At 48.8% G+C, this 17,565-nt stretch overlaps 1 protein-coding gene across 5 annotated transcripts in view; it reads right to left on the bottom strand.

Moving 5' to 3' along the window:
* The window catches only part of SARDH (sarcosine dehydrogenase), an 86,523-nt gene extending 69,093 nt beyond the window's left edge, over positions 1 to 17,430 (bottom strand). The window contains exons 1-10 of one of the 5 annotated variants that reach the window (XM_061571712.1): positions 16,959 to 17,425; positions 15,633 to 15,726; positions 13,935 to 14,047; positions 12,117 to 12,981; positions 10,313 to 10,491; positions 6,689 to 6,868; positions 5,490 to 5,613; positions 4,055 to 4,155; positions 3,196 to 3,300; positions 2,104 to 2,233 (exon numbers count right to left, since the gene is read on the bottom strand). In XM_061571712.1, the coding sequence (XP_061427696.1) occupies positions 2,104 to 2,233; positions 3,196 to 3,300; positions 4,055 to 4,155; positions 5,490 to 5,613; positions 6,689 to 6,868; positions 10,313 to 10,491; positions 12,117 to 12,465 (1,168 nt within the window). In that variant the 5' untranslated portion in view covers positions 12,466 to 12,981; positions 13,935 to 14,047; positions 15,633 to 15,726; positions 16,959 to 17,425. Of the gene's footprint in view, positions 1 to 2,103; positions 2,234 to 3,195; positions 3,301 to 4,054; positions 4,156 to 5,489; positions 5,614 to 6,688; positions 6,869 to 10,312; positions 10,492 to 12,116; positions 12,982 to 13,934; positions 14,048 to 15,632; positions 15,727 to 16,958 lie in introns of all 5 variants that reach the window. The other 4 variants (XM_061571713.1, XM_061571715.1, XM_061571716.1 and 1 more) reach the window with 4 other exon arrangements.
* Between the last annotated feature and the right edge of the window lie 135 nt (positions 17,431 to 17,565).

Genomic DNA, 17,565 nt, shown 5'->3' with positions numbered 1-17,565 from the left:
TGTGTTTGTGCCATCATCTTTCAGGACCATTGTCTGACACAAAATGACTAAACTATTTTACTTACCAAGCAAAGCCCACTGGGCTATTCGCTCTTTATTAGTGGCGACCTGGCCACACACTAGATAGTTCGTCAAAGTGGCTGATCTAATAATAATTCTACTTTAATGTTATATAACGTCATTCAAACTAATAGCATCCAATAACGCTGTACATTAATTATATATAAGGACCAAATCCTGTATACGGCCACTACCAAGCAAATGAAAAGCCTACTATCAAGCAAAATAAATTGAAAAAAACGAATTAAGAAATGGCACCAAAACAAGAAGGATCGTATCTGTAGCAGCCAAATAATCTCAACGTATATTTCGAAATGTGGAGGGAAAACCCAGAAGAACCTGGAGAACAATCCATGCGACCCACGTGGGGAGAGAGAACACGCCGACTCCAAACATACAACAGGCAGCTGGGATGGAACCCGCGAACCTCCCGCGTACCGGGCGAGGGAGATAACATCTCGCCACAAAGTGATGCACTGCCCAGGGTCAAAATTTCCTTCGGGGGGAAATTGTCATTTGGCACGACACTAAATTATTATCCATAATAGGATCAACGTAATTACGTTTATAGACCGCTATGCCAGAGATAATGGGTCTCACTGGAACTTGATCTATTAAATGAGTCGAGCCCAAGATAAAAGCATATCTCTGTCATAGGAATGTTGAATTTCAACCACTGGGTCAAGTTTACTAACAGAGATGCACACCACCACATGATCGTGGAAACAAGTTCAGCTTTACATTTATAGTGATTTGATTTGGTATTTGTGCTATTCTTATAGCACAAGGATGTCAAGAAGGTGCTGTGTCACAGATGGATAAAGTCCTCCATTAGGGGGGAGGAGGAGGGGGTGTGGACATTGCTTTGTTGTTTTACCCGAATCAATAATTTGGGAGTATTTTTTTTTTCAAACTTGGACAATTTGAACCGTGACGCCGGCACACCTTGCCCACTCTTCTTCGAACAACGTCACGGGATTTTTCGATGTAAAGCTTTCGTGACTGCAGGGATTCATCTTCTTGGTTCTTTCGGTAAAGTCACGTAGAAGGGAAGTAATAAAATAATAAAAATAAAACATAATAAAATAAAATAATTCTCACGACGTTTCGGCTACAACGCAAGCAGCCGTCTTCAGAAAACATCACGGGATCTTTAGCGTTGCCTGTGAAAGCAGAGGGCGTGCATTTTTTTAGTCAATACACTCACGGTATTAACCATGGCAGCTGCTGGGTTCAAACCACGAACTCTGCAACTTAGCAGAAAACGCGCCACTATTCGACCACATCACTGCCGAAGTACAGTCTTTGGATACTGAATCTCGGAGCCACTGGGGCAAAGCTACGAACTCAAGGACCACGTGCAGGATGTGCCATCTACTGGCCAAGAAGGCCACGTTCCCGTGCGCTCTGATCAAGTGTGGGAGCATCGCCATTGAGTGGGGAAGCCTTCATCCAGCAGCGGATTAGCAATGGGCTGTAGAGAATGCCGGTCTGCAATCGGAAGGTTGAGAGTTCAATTCCTGGTTGAGGGTTGACTCAGCCAATCATCCGTTTGTGCTCGATAAAATGAGCACCACTTTGTAGGGGAGTCAACAGTGGATAGGCTCGCCCCCACCATAGGAGTATGGAGCTTCCACCATTATCTCAGGGGTGTAACAGGGCATGAGCACTGTCATAATCCTCGTTCGAACAGGAAATCAGTGTAATATTGCATCGTCATTATTGGTCAGGCAAAAATCCTCTTTCCACGACTTTCCAGAGGTCACAGTGGGAGGATCTGACGCGAGATGGAGCGGATTCGATTTCAAAAAACAAACCGTTCTTGTTTCGGTGTAAATTCACTCTCCGAGGTTTCGCGGCGATCAGGCCCCAGGTGCTCGCTCGGGATGTCGGTACTCGGCCAAACCCGTCGCCGCCGTTTTCCTCCGAAACACCGAAGCCCGAAGTTTCACGGGCTCCGTGGCCGCGCCGGAGACCGCGCGAGCGCGCCAAGCCAGCCGGGCCACCGCCAATCCCCCCCGGTACGCCACGACCGAGCCTCACCGGGGCCGCACACGGTGGACTTGATGCCGGTGTTGGCGAGCGTGGGCACGCGGTTGACGGCGCCCTCGATGTGCTGCGCGAAGACGTCCCAGTCGAGGTCGAACAGTCCGAACGCGAAGCTGTCGGAGACCTACGCTCGACGCAGGAGAGAGAGAGAGAGAATTATAATCAATCAGAATGTTTATTTAGATGGCAGGAGGAGGAATCCGATGAGCTATGAAGCTCCTGTTTCACAAATGTCCAGTATGGGCACGGGGTCAGAAAGGTTACAGCAGTGCAAAATAGAGAAAATAGTAAGAAAGTAACAAAAAAAGAGTAAATATATAATGTATTCATGATAAAGTCCGATTTATCAAGCTTGGGAAAAAGCAGCAAAAACAACAACAATGCAGTCCCAGACCACAGCAAGGTAACGCCACACAGCAGGAGTCCATCAATACAACGGCACATTAACATTGAACTACCGATACACGGGTAATGATCACAGTTACTAATCACGTTTGCAAATGTGACTGTGTCCAGCACTAATATCCTGCTTCAGGATATTTTTTGATGGAAAATGTACGATGTTAAGTAGGCAACAAGGTTGTTCCAAAACGGTGCTGCAACGGCAAAGGCTTTGTCACCTTTTACAATTCTTAATTCCAGGGATATTTAAAAGGCGATTCGACAGACGTCTGAGGTTTCTTGGGCTTGACAATGGGGACAATGAATGAGCCAAGTACAGCGCAGGTTTGCCAATCAGAATATTGTGGATGAACAGGACGCAACGTAGACTTCTTCTCTGATCAGTCGAGAGAGGCCCCTCGCCCACTGAACAGCGACGTGTTGCACCGGGGCTACGACGACGACGACGACGAGGCGAGAGAGGCGAGAGCGGTGCCGCACGCCCCCCGCGACCCGCCGCTTTCGGAGACCACAGCAGCAGCAGCAGCAGCAACTCCACACGCCCCTCGGTGACGCGCCCCGAAACGCGTAGCGCGACTTGCCGCGCCGTGCTGAATTGTGCGCGTGTTATAACTCGTACTAGTCATTGTCAATGTGTGGCTACGTCGGGCGATGTGGGGTGGGGGCGGGTAACGGGCTCCGTACCTCCTCCCAGAAGACGGGGTTGGACTCGTAGCCCCCCACGGACAACGCGTCGCCCTGCAGGCGCAGGTACACGGAGGCGTCGTGGTCTCGGACGTTGGGCATGTTCTAGGGCAAACGCACACAACAAGAAACATCGCGCTCTCATCGCTTCAAATGAGAAACAAAAGGCAGCTGCTATTAAACCATGTTTGTTAATATATTTTAATATATTTTAATAGGGAAGGTACACTGAGCTATATAGCTCTTAGAAGCGACCTCAATGAAGTGGCTTATGACGTGGACATTTATAGCAGCCAAATACTCGAAACGCGTCATGGAGTTTATAAACGTGGAGGGATCAACCAGAATACCCGGAGAAAAATCCACGTGACCATGGGGAGAGAGACACCCAATCCCCAAATATACAGCAGACGTCAGGGTCGGGATCGAACCCACGACCCCCTGTACACCAGGCGAGGTTGTTAACATCTCCTAGCCACCGTGGCATGCTGGTCTATCCTTTAACCATGGTGAGGCCTGACGAGGTCAGAATGGAGTGTCATTGCTCGTGTGCCCGCATAGCCTAAACAGACGACTGTCTTGGGGGAAGCACCGTTAGTGAGCACGGCACACGAGAGGGTGGGTGGCCAGCACCACGTCGGGCTACTTTTGTCTCCCGAGTGGAGAGATTTACACACCGCACCACGTACTCATCTGAGGCTAAGTCGACCTAAGAGAGGCCCCAGGACCGGTTCAGATAATCGTCACCGGTGTTCGCCGTGAGCAGGAATGAATTCGGGTCCCCGAGTTCGTAGAGCAGCGTGCTAACCACTGCACTACCGCTCCCCACACACACACACACACTCGCCGCAAGGGTTACCTGGATTCCCTCAATGCGCTCCGTCACCACGTACGCGTGGTGCATGGCGCAGAGAGGCACATTCACGCCCGCCATTCGTCCCAACTTCCTTGCCCACACCCCTGCAAAGAGGAGAGCACCCATTGAGGCTGGCATGCCACGCAGGTGGACGGGGGTGGGGCGGTGAACTCCACCAGAGCCGGCCGCAGTTTCGAGTCAGATCGCGTGAGTAAAAATGTGCGTAGTGATCCCTCCTCCACCCGACATGGCCAATAAATACAGTTGCCACGTGGCAAACAATCACGATGAACAAACGCGGCGCGTAGCAGCGCAGGTGGGTGTTGTGAAGCGGTTGTTAAACGTGCGCGGACGGCTCTGCAACACCACGCAGTGCAAGTCTCTCTTGCGGGTCAGTCCTGCGGTCAGTCGCATCGATGCAGTGGGTGAGCACACGGCCTCGCGCAAGCTCCACTCCCCCACGGGGCCGGAGCGGGGCCCTCTCCTCATCATCTATCTGTCCCCATGTGCCCCCGCCCCACGCCCCCTCGGTCTGTGAGGAGTGTACATGCCTCCCCATCTATCATAGAGCTCTCAAGGTGCAAGAAGTAGAACACGCTCTGATTTACTTTAACCCTTCTAACTCAGCTCGTCCCAATGGGATTCCACTGAAAAAAGAAATCCTGACATGGGCATCAAGTTCCATGGCAGTCCCGATGAAGGAACCCTTTTTGACCCATTAATTGTACCAAATAGACTGCCTAACGACCGGAACGTGGAATTTCCACCAAAGGCTCAGAGCACTGTAAACGGGAGATGAACTCCAAACTCAATGCTCATATGAGCAGATCACCACTTTGACTTGCCTACGAACACGAATTAAACGATGTTAAACTACATAATTTAGTTTTTATACGGTGAGGTCCACTGAGCTATTGACTCTGTTTGAGGAGCGACCTGGCCACAAATGATTCATCCACTAAAGAGGGTTTACAACGTGGAAATGTAAAGCAGCCAAATGCCCTAAATGCTTCTTCTTGGTTCTTTCGGTAAAGTCACGTAGAAGGGAAATAATAAAATAAAATAAATCGAACATATATTTTAATTTTATTTTATTATGTTTCATTTGTATTTTATTATTTCCCTTCTACGTGACTTTACCGAAAGAACCAAGAAGATGAATCCCTGCAGTCACGAAAGCTTTAAATCGATACTCTAAATGCTTGTTGATTCTAAATGTGGAGGGAAAAACCGGAGGACCCAGAGAAATCCACACGACCACAGGAAGAGAGAGAGAGACACGCAAACTCCAAATATACAGCAGGCGTCAGGGTCTGGATCGAACCCACGACTTCCTGTATACCAGGCGAGGTAGTTAACATCTCGGCACCGCAGCGCCCCATTCACACTGGTGGCGGCGTGACGGTCATTACCGCACACTGTCACTGGAGGCTGTTACCGGCACAGTTGACGACGCAGGGCGTGTGGATGACGCCGTGCTGCGTCTCCACGGCGCGCACCCTCGCTACGCCCATGTCGTCCTCCTCCACGCGCACGCCGGTCACCGCGCAGTTCTCTATCACCTGCAGCACCAGCAGCAGCAGCACACAGGGTCGCATGGTGTTCACACAACGCCTTGTCGCTAAAACGTGGTTCTATCACGAGGGAACACTTTTCGCACAATGTGGAACGCGCACCGCTATAACGCGGCTTCTGAGCAGTCGACGACGAACTACTTTCTTGAGCTGCGCGGCTGAGCGGTCTGACACAGTACGCAGAATGACACAGTAACGCGGCGGCGTACCCTCAGTTATTTGTCCCGCTATCTCACTGCGTGAGCGTTTGTCGCACCTCGTCCAAACTTTATCGTTACACTATTTATTGGGCAATGATTTTTGCTTCAAGCGGCACTTTTCAGGAAGGTATCTACCACCGCGTTAAACGGGGACTTGCCGTACCACCTTCTGCTGCAGCAGCAGCAGCAGCCACGCACACCACGGAGGGATGCCACATTCCACCCAGCTACTGCCGATGTCTCCGACAAAGAGCCTGTGTCTCGCATACTCAACCCCATTGTCTCTGTTCGTCTCCCTCATTCATCCCCCGTGAGTCCCTCACACTCAGACCCGAATCCATCCTTTCCGTGTCTCCCACACGGGCCTCTTGTGCCTCCCTCGTTCTATGTCTAAACTTAAACTAAACAATGTTATTTCACCAGGTAAGGCCCACTGAGCTATGTAGCTTTTTTCAGAAGCAACCTGGCTATCGTAAATTATAGCTCAACGAAGTGGCTTAGCATGTGGAAATTCATAGCAGGCAAATACTCGCACGTTGATTCTAGATGTGGAGGGAAAAACGAGAGGATCCGGGGAAAAATTCACGTGACTACAGGGAGAACACGCAAACACCAAATATACAGGTATCAGGGTTGGGATCGAAACCGACGAGCTCCTCCGTACCAGGCGAGGTAGTGAACATCTCGCCACCGCGTCGCCGGTACTCAACTCTGCATCTGTGCAGACTCAACACCTTCTCGTTGCGCCGCACCCACCCTCAACACCGGGCCTCCCACACACCGGGACCTGCGCCCCCTTCTGTCGTCCGCCACACCTCTCACCCTCGCCGCCCACTGCCAGGGGGATGCCGGAGTCTACCGACCTGGGCTCCGCGTGCCGTGGCGGCGCGGGCCAGGGTGGAGCACGTGCCGGCGGGGTCCATGGTGCCGTCGCCCGGCACGTACAGCGTCCCGTAAAGGTCGTCAACGTTCATGAGCGGGTAGAGCGCCTTGGTGTCGGCGGGAGACAGCACGTGCGACTCGATGCCGTACGCCTTGCCCAGCTGGGGGCACGGAGGGGGGGGACGTGGAGGAGGGTCAGTGCCGTCCGCTGCGATCACCGCCACCGCCGTCGTCGACGTCGTCATCGTCACCGTGGAGCAGACCGTTTCGTAAATCTATTTAATGTCATTTCAAATGCGGATCGACAAACTTCCCTGGGTGGCGGTGACAGTTACAAAAGTTCAAGTTTTTTTAAATAGGGCCCTACAACAACAACAACAACAACATTAATAATAATAATTGCCAACGTATTTTCAGGCAAATATAACAAAAAAATATCAATTGCTGAGGTCTCAAGGGGGAGGTGATCTCCCCATCACCCCCCTCCCCACTCCAAAGAAAGCGGATATATACAAAGGGTGGGCAGCGGGGGTTACCAGGACAAGATTATTATTTTTCTTCTTCGCTGAGTTGACTTTGAGTACAACACTGTTCATGTAAAGAGAGAAAAGAGAGTGGATCCACGATCTGAGGCTTCAGGAACTCCTCCTCCACGGCCGCCAGACAGTCCAATGAATTGTTTCTAAATGTTCCGCAAGATTACTTGAGAACACGTCTAATTTTTTGTTTACGAGATATAAGCAGAACTTTAATAAAGAAGCAAAGCTATATCTCAGTCCAACCAGCCTATCAGCTTTCCAGACAAATATTATCAAGAGACATTCATTCAAGGGAGCAAACTCAGGACCGGTTTTGACATTCTGGTTCTCATCAGCAGTCAGCCTTGTTAATCAATGCAGCTGGATTAGCTGATCACACTGGCATCTGAGTCTGTGGCGGCGTTATTGCCACCACCACCACAGAGTATCTGCGTGGAGATTAGAAAGTGAATTATTTATCATGTCAAAGGCTATTTATTTGAGTCAACATATACAACCAAACATTTGCCTCCTCTCTAAAACAAGGTTACATGAGGTTACATCATTTAAAACTGTCATGGTAGCTGACAGTACTCGGTGCCGAAATCGGGTTGCTTTAAATGTTAGATGATACTGCCTCAAATGAAGGAATACATTGGTTTTTTTTACTTCCTCTCCCGAAATTATGTTTTTAATGTAATTTTCATTGATTGGATGACAGAGATGTGGTGGTCGGGATCGAACCCACAACCTCCTGTATAACCGGCAAGGCAGTCAACATCTCCTAGCCACCGTGGCACCCGCTCCGGGTACTCCAGTTTCCTCCAACATATAAAACATTAAATATAATATAAAACATGAAATATAAAACATGAAATATAATATAAAATATTATATAAAATGTAATATAAAACATGAAATATAATATAAAACATGAAATATAAAACATGAAATATTATATAAAATATTATATAAAATGTAATATAAAACATGAAATATAATATAAAACGTGAAATATATTATAAAACATGCGTTAATAATCAACTGGCAAGAATAACATACCAGTGCAGGATCCTCCTGTAAAAATGTCTTAATACTTAAGAGATTATCTACGTCTGTAAATCAGGTGACACCTCCCGCTAATCACGTGACTTCTGCGTAGCCACTCCCATTCTGAATCGCTCCCCTCGCCCCGCCCCCCGTGGAAACAGACTCCGCCGCTCCTCAGTGCAGCAGCAGCAGCATCATCGCTGCCCTCGCCCCGCCCCCCGTGGAAACAGACTCCGCCGCTCCTCAGTGCAGCAGCAGCAGCAGCATCGCTGCCCTCGCGGAGCCTCTTCCTCCCATCCTCATCATCCCACACCTTTTGGCCCCTTTTTACATCCATTCCCTCATTATGTGTGTTTCTCTCTGCCCTTTCCAATTCCTTTTGTGTTTTGATTTAAAGCTTTCGTGACTGCATTGTATTGTATTTTGTTATGTTTTATTTTTATTATTTTATTAATTCCCTTCTACGTGACTTTACCGAAAGAACCAAAAAAAATCATTTTGCGTTTTCCATCCTTGACTCTCCTTCCTGTGGTGTGCCACGAGTAATAGGTTGCTCGCTTCACCGATTACACCTGGTTATTAACATTGTCTTTATAGTAAGACAGCACAGGCATGCGTGCTGTGTTGACTCCACCACCCTCTCGAGATGGGCCACTGTGGACAGGCTCACACGAGCAGCACCCGACCCGGCAGTCTGGAGGCTAAACACGGGAGTCCGTGTGTGCATGCGCGAGTGTTGATGCTTGTGTACAGCCAAGTAATAACGACAAGTGGATGGTTTAAGAGTGCAAGGTCACTGTTAGCTCTTTGGATGCAAATATTGATCCAGTTGGTTAATGGTTCAACACAATACAAACAAATGGATAAGCACTTCATTATATAAATACACCAGTGGGCTAAATGTGCTGACTCCACAGTGAAGACAAAGTGCCCTTTTCATCTGCGTAGACTCCTAAGAGTTATGAAGGCAACAGGGGAACCACTTTGCATGGAAGAAAATGGGAAATCGTTATTCACACGAACAGGTTGAACAGAGAAAATCCGACAATGTTACTTTCAAAGTAAAGGCGCAGTCCTGCAATTACCTCCCCACTGCTGGTGGAAGGGCTTCAGCTAGGAGGAGCTGCTGATGTCTGATGTAGACAAGTGGATCTTGTTTATTTAAACTTTTATTTGACCAGTTAAGGCCCACTGAGCTATGCAGCTCTTTTTCAGATGTGATCTGGCCACAAATGATCGCTCAATGAAGTGGCTCGTCACGTGTAAATTTCTAGCAGCTAAATACTCGAAATGCGTGATGTTGATTCTAAATGTGGAGGGAAATACCGGAGAAAAACCAGCGAAACCTCCACGCGACCACAGGGAGAATATGAAAACTCCAAATATACAGGTGTCATGGTCGGAATCGAACCCACGACCTCCTGCACTCTAGGCGAGGCAGATGTGGAGCGCGCTTTTGTCTGGGAGGAATCCAGAGTGCCTAGAGGCAGCCCATCAATGTTTTTATAAACGTGATTAAACTGGAGCTTTCTTCAGTTCCTGATGAAGCGCCCAGAATGTGGACTGAAACGTCGGACATCGTGCCGAACAACACGCAGTACAACCAAAATACGTGTCCTACACAGAAGAAGAGAAGTCAGTGTTGGAGATAGTCGGTGCTGGAGATAGCAGTCAGTGTTCGAGACAGGAGGCAACATTGGAGATGTGAGTCAGTGTCATTAATATGTGTTAGAGATAGGACTTGGTGCTAGAGAGGGTAGATGGTGTTAGATATATAGCATAGATCATAGATAATAGCAAACAGTTATGGATATGGTAGACAGCGGTAGAGATAGGAGGAATTGAATTGGAACTCTAATCAGTTTCCGAACAAGCCCCCAAGCATGTGAATGGAAACGTCGCACATCGTGTCCGCACGCGGCAAAAACCCAAAAACGCCGCACAGAGCCGCGCAGCAAAACCCGCAAAACCCCCACGCGGCGGAGGCGTTTGGGAATGAGCGCGCGGACAGCGGCGGTGGCCGTGCCCCTCACGTACAGACATGAGGCGCTTGTACTCGTCGAGGCGCTGGCGGTTGGAGGCGATGAAGAGCCCCCCATTCTGGATCCAGCCGGTGTGCAGGCCCGTCTCGCGCTCCAGGTCTTCCGAGACGACGCGGCGCGTGTGCCTCAGCAGCTCCACCTCCGTGTCGCTCGGCCGCAGCTGCCATAGCAAGCCTGGGGCCCGGGCAACATCATCATCGTCGTCATCATCGGTGCCTCTGTCACCACGGCCTCTACGCTCGGTCGTCCGCCGTGTCTCTCTCTCTCCGCCTCCCGTCACCCTGCGCTTTGTTCGTATGGCTGATGTAGATGCAGCGCAACGACTACAATTTCACATTCCGGTGGGTCAAGTGAGACAACCGAGTCAGGAGTAGCGGAGTGAGATGTCTCCTTCGTATTTGTGGATCGGGCATGGCGTCGTTATGCGTTTGTACCGGTCAGTCCTGGATGACCGCAGTCGCAACACTCCTAGAGAGTTTTACATTTTCTATTCTGCATCATCAGGCATCCGCATCTGCTGCTGCCATGGCTTGTGCAGTGGATGCGATTTTGCGGTGGACCATGAAGAGAAAAAGAAGACCCTGCACTATGGCTCGCACCAGCACGACTCACAACCTCCTCCTGCTCTTTGCACCGAGGAGCAATTACGCCACTGCCGGGCGTCGATTCTCCACGGCAGCCCCCTGCCGTGTGGAACGCGGCCACTGTCATCCGTGCTGCTGCTACTCCTGCTGCTGCTGCTGCACATTCACAGCAGTAAGCGTTCAACCCACGCCGACTTTGAAGAGACATTAAAGGGCTTCCACCTCTATCCCTTGGCTTTTCGAGCCACGCTGAGCTTGACTCCGCAACTCAGTCGTGGTCATCTATATACGTTAAATATTGCGCACATTATGCATTGCATTATTATTATTATCAGCGTCATCATCATCATCATCATTTTTCGATGAGTTTCCGAGTTGCCCCAATTGTTGTTTGGCATGATGTCTGACTTTTCCTTCCATGTGCTGTAAATTAATTCAGTTCCTGAAGAGCGATACAGCACAGCTGCGATAACCTATGCATCAGTATCATACAATATTGATTTGAAGCTTTCGTGACTGCAGGAATCCATACTCTTTGCTTCTGTCGGTAAAGTCACGCAAGTATAAAATCAATAGATCACGACGTTTCGATCGCAACGCAAGCAACCATCATCAGGTTAAACAAACGCAGCAGGAGAACTGTTGACGTACAGTCACCACTGCACACAAGGGCACGGATGTTGCTCAATTGTGATCCTAACCCCGTTGGTTGCAATGGCAAGGGCCAGACTCTTCAGAGGACAACTGTTGACTTACCAATGCAAAGCACTGCCACTGAATCTATCTTACTGTGAAAGATATGGATAAGGATTTTAATGTAAATGATGCTTAAACGTCTAAGAAACTCACAGCACCCTACGCCGCATCTCAACCATTCCCAAGCCCTGCCGCAGTCTTGCCAAGCGGACCCCCGGAGGCAGCTGCCCCCCCCTCAACACAGGATTCCTGTGGTGCGGCTGGCAGGGGGACATTGGCCTGCCGGTGGGAGGAATGTCACCTTGCAGTTTTGTCTTTCTTCTTCAATATCAACGAGAATAATTAGCACCAAATTAACCATTGTGATGACACGATTAGCACGGTTGGCTACATACGGGGCGATAGAAGTCCAACAACACACATATTGACAATGATGATATTGGCGACAATGCCGATGACCATAATGATTACAACGATGATAACGATGATAACGACGATGACAATGATGAGCCCACTCACCGGCCGTGTGCCAGGTGGTGCCGGCCGTGAGCCGGTCCCTCTCGAGCAGCACGGCGTCCGTCACGCCGGCCTTGGCCAGGTGGTAGAGCGTCTGGCAGCCCAGGCTACCGCCGCCCACCACCACGACGCTCGCGTGCCGCGGCAGCGCTTTGCTGGGAGCGCCGGGAACCTTCGCCCCGCCACCGCCGTCCTCCTCCTTCAGCGTCTTGGCGTACGGCACGGCCTTCTCTGCCGACGGTGGCGACGATGACGACGACGATGATGACGACGAGGCCGCCGCGGACAGGCCACGCGTTCCCCTGCTCAGCGAGCCCGGGGCCCGCGATAGGATCCGGCAAACCTGCGCCATCTCTCCTCGTTGTCAGTGACAGCGACAGATCAGTCCTCTTACTCCACAGACTCTGGTTTTCCTGCCACGTGTTCAGCTCTTTGGTGTTGTTACTGCGTGTTACTTTATGCCGTTTTTGTTTTACCAGTTTCGTGATTGCTTGATTTTGTTGATCGTCCTCTCTTCCTACCTTCTCACCTTGCCTGGTATCTTCTTGTCTCGTGACTCTTTGTCTGCTTGTGCTTTGTTAAAATCTATTTGCTTGATCTTCTTTTATAGATTTTAATTTCATTTCCTTGCATCACAGTTAATCCTACATTTAATAGAATCTTCTACCAAATGGTTACTTAAATTTGTATTATAGTTCTATTCTTGTTTCCCTGTCTCTCTTACCTTCTTTAGTTATTATTGCACATTTTCTTTATCTTGTATTTCTGTGTTGTTCTAACTTTAAATTGTTTCCGTCTTCTGCTTCTTCCCTTGATTCTCGTCCTGTTGTTCCACTCACCTTTCCTCCTCTGTCTTCCAAGGCTCAATCTGAAAAAATCAACAAACATTATTTCATGAGCTCAAAGAGTTTTTCATTGTTGTGTCCAAAGAGTTTGAACTATATTAGGACCAAACAGGTCCACACATTAGAGTTTGGTATAGCAAATACGGCACCTAACACATTTCTAAGAGACACTATTAACCCGTTCCCGTTTCGAGACGTCTGCAAGTGGCAGGATGAGTGTCCCGATCACCGCTGAATCTCACAACGTGCAAGCCGCTCAGCGTTAATATGATTTAGAGAGAATTACTAACGACGTTGTTTTTAAAGACATTGTTACTCACCGCAGTAAACCGTAGTGACACGACCGCACTTTGCATAGTGGTTATGTAATGTATCATAATTTTAGTGTGCCTTATTATACAACGTGTTTTATGTAGTTGGTTTATTACGTGATGTGGGTAATGCGTGCATTGTACGTATGGGTTAGTTTTATGCATTGTTTATTATGTGCATGAAACATTGTGCGTACAGTATGCAATTATGAATAGTTTGTTGTGTGTGTGTGTCTGTTATAATACTTTCCAAGCAGGCATTTGCCCGTAGCCTGCATTGCTGTTTTTATTTCCAATGCTGGCCAGGGAATATTTGCAATGGAACTTCGTGTAAAGATGCTAGATTGGGTAAAATGCATGTCTGAGCAAGAAAATAGCCTCAAGACATGTATGCTGTCCACGTCTCTCTCTGAGAAGGCCACAGCTTGGCATCATGCCAGTGACCAATCACAGCCGAAGCTGCTGCTGCTGCTGCTACGCTCCACAAAATCGCAACTGCAATCCGTCTCCTCCGATTAGCACGGTTGGTTACATACAGTGCGAAAGTAGTTCAACACACATGCATACTGCCCATAGACTTACACTACCCATAGACTCAACACTACACCTCCCATTAGCATGGTTGGCTATGTACGGCGCGAAAGAGGTTCAACATGCATACATACACAGGCCTGAGATGTGGATTTTTTTCAGATTAGTCCGGCAAACGGGAGTGCATCCTGCACACGTCAGTGAGCATGAGGCACCCTGAGTGGAGTTCAACCGGCATAAGAGCTGCCTACACAGATGCAGAGACAAACAGGGGTAGCAAGTGGCACGCGTGCACAGAATATTGTGATGAAGAGCAGTAGGGCTGGAGCGATGCATCAACGAAAATTGATTATTTATCCAATTGATGCAAGCATGGGAGATAGAAAATCACTTTGATTTACTAAACTCTATTTAGCGATGCAAGTATTAAAATCGGCATTAATTATTATACCATTGTGCCTGAAGAGGAAAGTGTATAGTAATAGTACAATTTACACAACCTATAAGCCCTACATCCTTTTGGGAGGACATACATTCAGTAGCACGGATTGAACACAAGCAGAGTCTGGACTGGTTTTGACTTGCAGTATCCCATCAGCAGAGCCAGGCTTGCTTGTGTAGCAACACGCTGCTTAGTCAACTAAGTTGCCTCCGTTTCTCCAAACAAGCAGCGGAATGGTTAAAACATTACCTCTCTTCTCGCACCCAAACTGTCTTCACAGATGGTTGGAGGTCAAACAGTGTTAAGATGACAAAAGGGGTTCCACAGGGTTCCATCCTCGGCCCCCTCTTGTTCTCTCTTTATGTCAATGACTTGGGCAATGACCTGGATCATTCCAGGGTAAATCTGTTGCAGATGACACGATACTGATTGCTGCTGGCCACTCTCTGGATGACGTGTTGCTAGGCTCCAGGGTGATTTCAACAAACTACAACATCAGCGAGTTGCTCTTAAACTAGTCCTGAATATCTCCAACACCAAGGTGCTACGCTTCTCACCAGGACTAAAGCAGGAAGTTATTTTTCTTCAATAGCATTCCTGAAATAACTATTAAATAGAGCAAGCCAAGATCTATCTTGGGATCATCTTGATTCAAAACTAAATTTTCAAGATCACATTCATTATATTGGTCAAAATAAAAAATGTGGTTTTCTGGATAATAACTCTTTTTCAGAAGCGGCCTGGCCACACGTGATAGCCCAATTAAGTAGCATTATCGTCTCGAAATTTCTAGCGGCCAAATACTCGAAACGCATGTCCATTCTAAATGTGGAGGGGAAAACCGGAGGACCCGGAGAGAGGACGACCACAACCACATAGAAGATATGTTGATGAGCTCACGTGCAGCAGGAGCGCGGTTGGATTGTGGCGACGCAATAGGCCGGTGGGGCTGATGGTGAATCATTGTTTTCGGCGTGCACCACGTTACAGAGCGCAATGGCCACGGGGAAGACGCAGACACGTAACACCGAGCAGTGACCGGTCAAGTTTAAAGTTGCTTTTAGTTTAAAGTTGCGTTTAGTTTAAAGTTGCTTTTAGTTTAAAGTTGTTTTTTGTTTAAAGTTGCTTTTAGTTTACAGTTGCGTTTAGTTTAAAGTTGCGTTTAGTTTAAAGTTGCTTTTAGTTGAAAGTTGTTTTTTGTTGAACCAGGCGAGGGAACTCAAAGAGACCAAGAAGAGACTCATTTGCAAACGTGGCCTGGGTCAACAAAATGACACAATCGTGAACAAAGTCGAGCACTGCTCCAGCAATGAAGTATAGCAATCAGAACAAACACAAAAATACGTGAACTGCGAGATGCACTCATCAATAGATAGTGGAGTGAACACACCAGCGTAGTGTGCCGAGCAGGAGCTTAATCTTGTGGACCAGGTGGCCATGAGAAACAGCTGCATGCACACCGAGTCTGCAGAACACACCGATTGCTGTTGAAGATTTAAAAATATCAGTGTCGCATAAATAACATTAACAATGTGAAGATGTATCCCTCCTCAAACAAGCATGGCCAATACTCATTGTTGGCGATGGTGGAAATTCCATATTTCCATGGTGTTGGATATTCGCATTTACTGCAACGATATCCTGTTTTATTTTTCGATTTAAAGCTTTCGTGACTGCAGGGATTCATCTTCTTGGTTCTTTCGGTAAAGTCACGTAGAAGGGAAGTAATAAAATAATAAAAACAAAACATAATAAAATAATTGTCACGACGTTACCAGGAAAGGTTCACTGAGCTATAAAACTAATTTTCATAAGCGACCTGGGCACAAATGATTGCTTAACAAAGAGAATTATCATGTAAACATTTATAGCAGCCAAACACTCAAACACGTTTCTAAACGTGTAGGGTATAGAACCGGAGGACCCGGAGAAATATCCACTCGACTACAGGGGAGAGAGACCCCGCAAACTCCAACAAATATACAGCAGCAGCATGCGCCAGGGTCGGGATCGAACCCACGACCTCCTGTACACCAGGCGAGGTAGTTAACATCTCCTAGCCACCGTGGCGCCCATCATATAAAGCAGAGGTTCAGCTGACGGAATACTATACTGCAGTCATATCTGGGGTATGGCACCCAAATCCTAACGACCTCAGAATTCAGCATCCAGCAGTCAGGGTGACTCCAGGCACTTGGACAGCCGCCTCCACGTCACTCTTATTGCTACTACGTTGGGAAACAACGTTCCCAGCACCAAACAGTTTAAATACCACAGCGAATTGACCATGGACGCATGGTACACAGTCATCCAATTCATGGTCAACAGGGGTTGCTTGCTTGCTTGCTGTATATGAGCGCGATCTGTTGCTTTCTAAACCGGGCAACTTCGAGTGTCTGCTTGCACGTGGACGTCTGACTCGTTGCATGCGCAATCTTCCACGCAGACGCGCTTCAGTTTCATAAATAAAGTTGCGCGCAACCAAAGTCGCGCGCAACTGATCGCTCCAAGTGTGGAACCCGCACGAAGCGAGTGTCGCCGTTGGAGGCGAGAACACGAGCTCTGGGCTCGTCTGACTTTACGGAGGACTGCAAGAGCTCAACAACTTCGTGTTTGCGTATCGTCTGCCAGCCCGTCTCCCCGCATCTCCGATGAGCACGGTCGCCTACGCACGGAGCGACAGACGTTTAGTAGAGAGGCGTTCTTAACAACTTACCGTGCTGGAATCTCGCTCGCTCGCCCGCCCGTCTGCCAGCACGGAGCGAGCGGTGGTGGATACGTCGGGGTCCACGACTACAACAACAACAACCACCATCACCACCACCACCCTGGGGAGCCGGGGGAGTGAGGACGGAGCTCTTCAGACCAATGCCACTCCCCGGGGCTGCTGGGGGGGGGGGGGGGGGGAGTGCCCCGTGCTCTTTGCGACCATTGGTGGAAGCCAGGAATTAGATAACTCGCTGTTGCTGTTGCAGCAGCTGCTGCTGAGTTGGCGGTGGTGCTGAGTGGTGCACCGAGAGAGAGAGAGGCGGGTTCTCAGGCGCGCTGCTCCGCGTCTCCCCGCATCGCTGCACACGCGCCAGGCCGAGAATGCGGCTCCCGCGAGACAAACGCAGCAGCAGCAACGCGCGCGTGGCTCTCATCCTTGCACAGCACAGGCGAGGATCCCCCGGTACGACATGCTGCTGCAGCCCTGTGCCAGACTTCTGTTTGACCCTCATGCGGGAATCTCGCAGCGGAGAGAGCGCCTCGTAGCGGCCAGAGGCTAAAGAAACAAAATAAGCGGAGATTTTAATTTATTAAATTTTTCAAAAAAATATTAA

This window comes from Lethenteron reissneri, chromosome 48 (genome assembly GCF_015708825.2).
Source record: "Lethenteron reissneri isolate LAM-NWPU_2019-01 chromosome 48, ASM1570882v1, whole genome shotgun sequence".
Taxonomy (NCBI): Eukaryota; Metazoa; Chordata; class Hyperoartia; order Petromyzontiformes; family Petromyzontidae; genus Lethenteron; species Lethenteron reissneri.
Note: the sequence above shows the minus strand (reverse complement) of the source record. Positions and strands in the feature narration are given on the sequence as shown.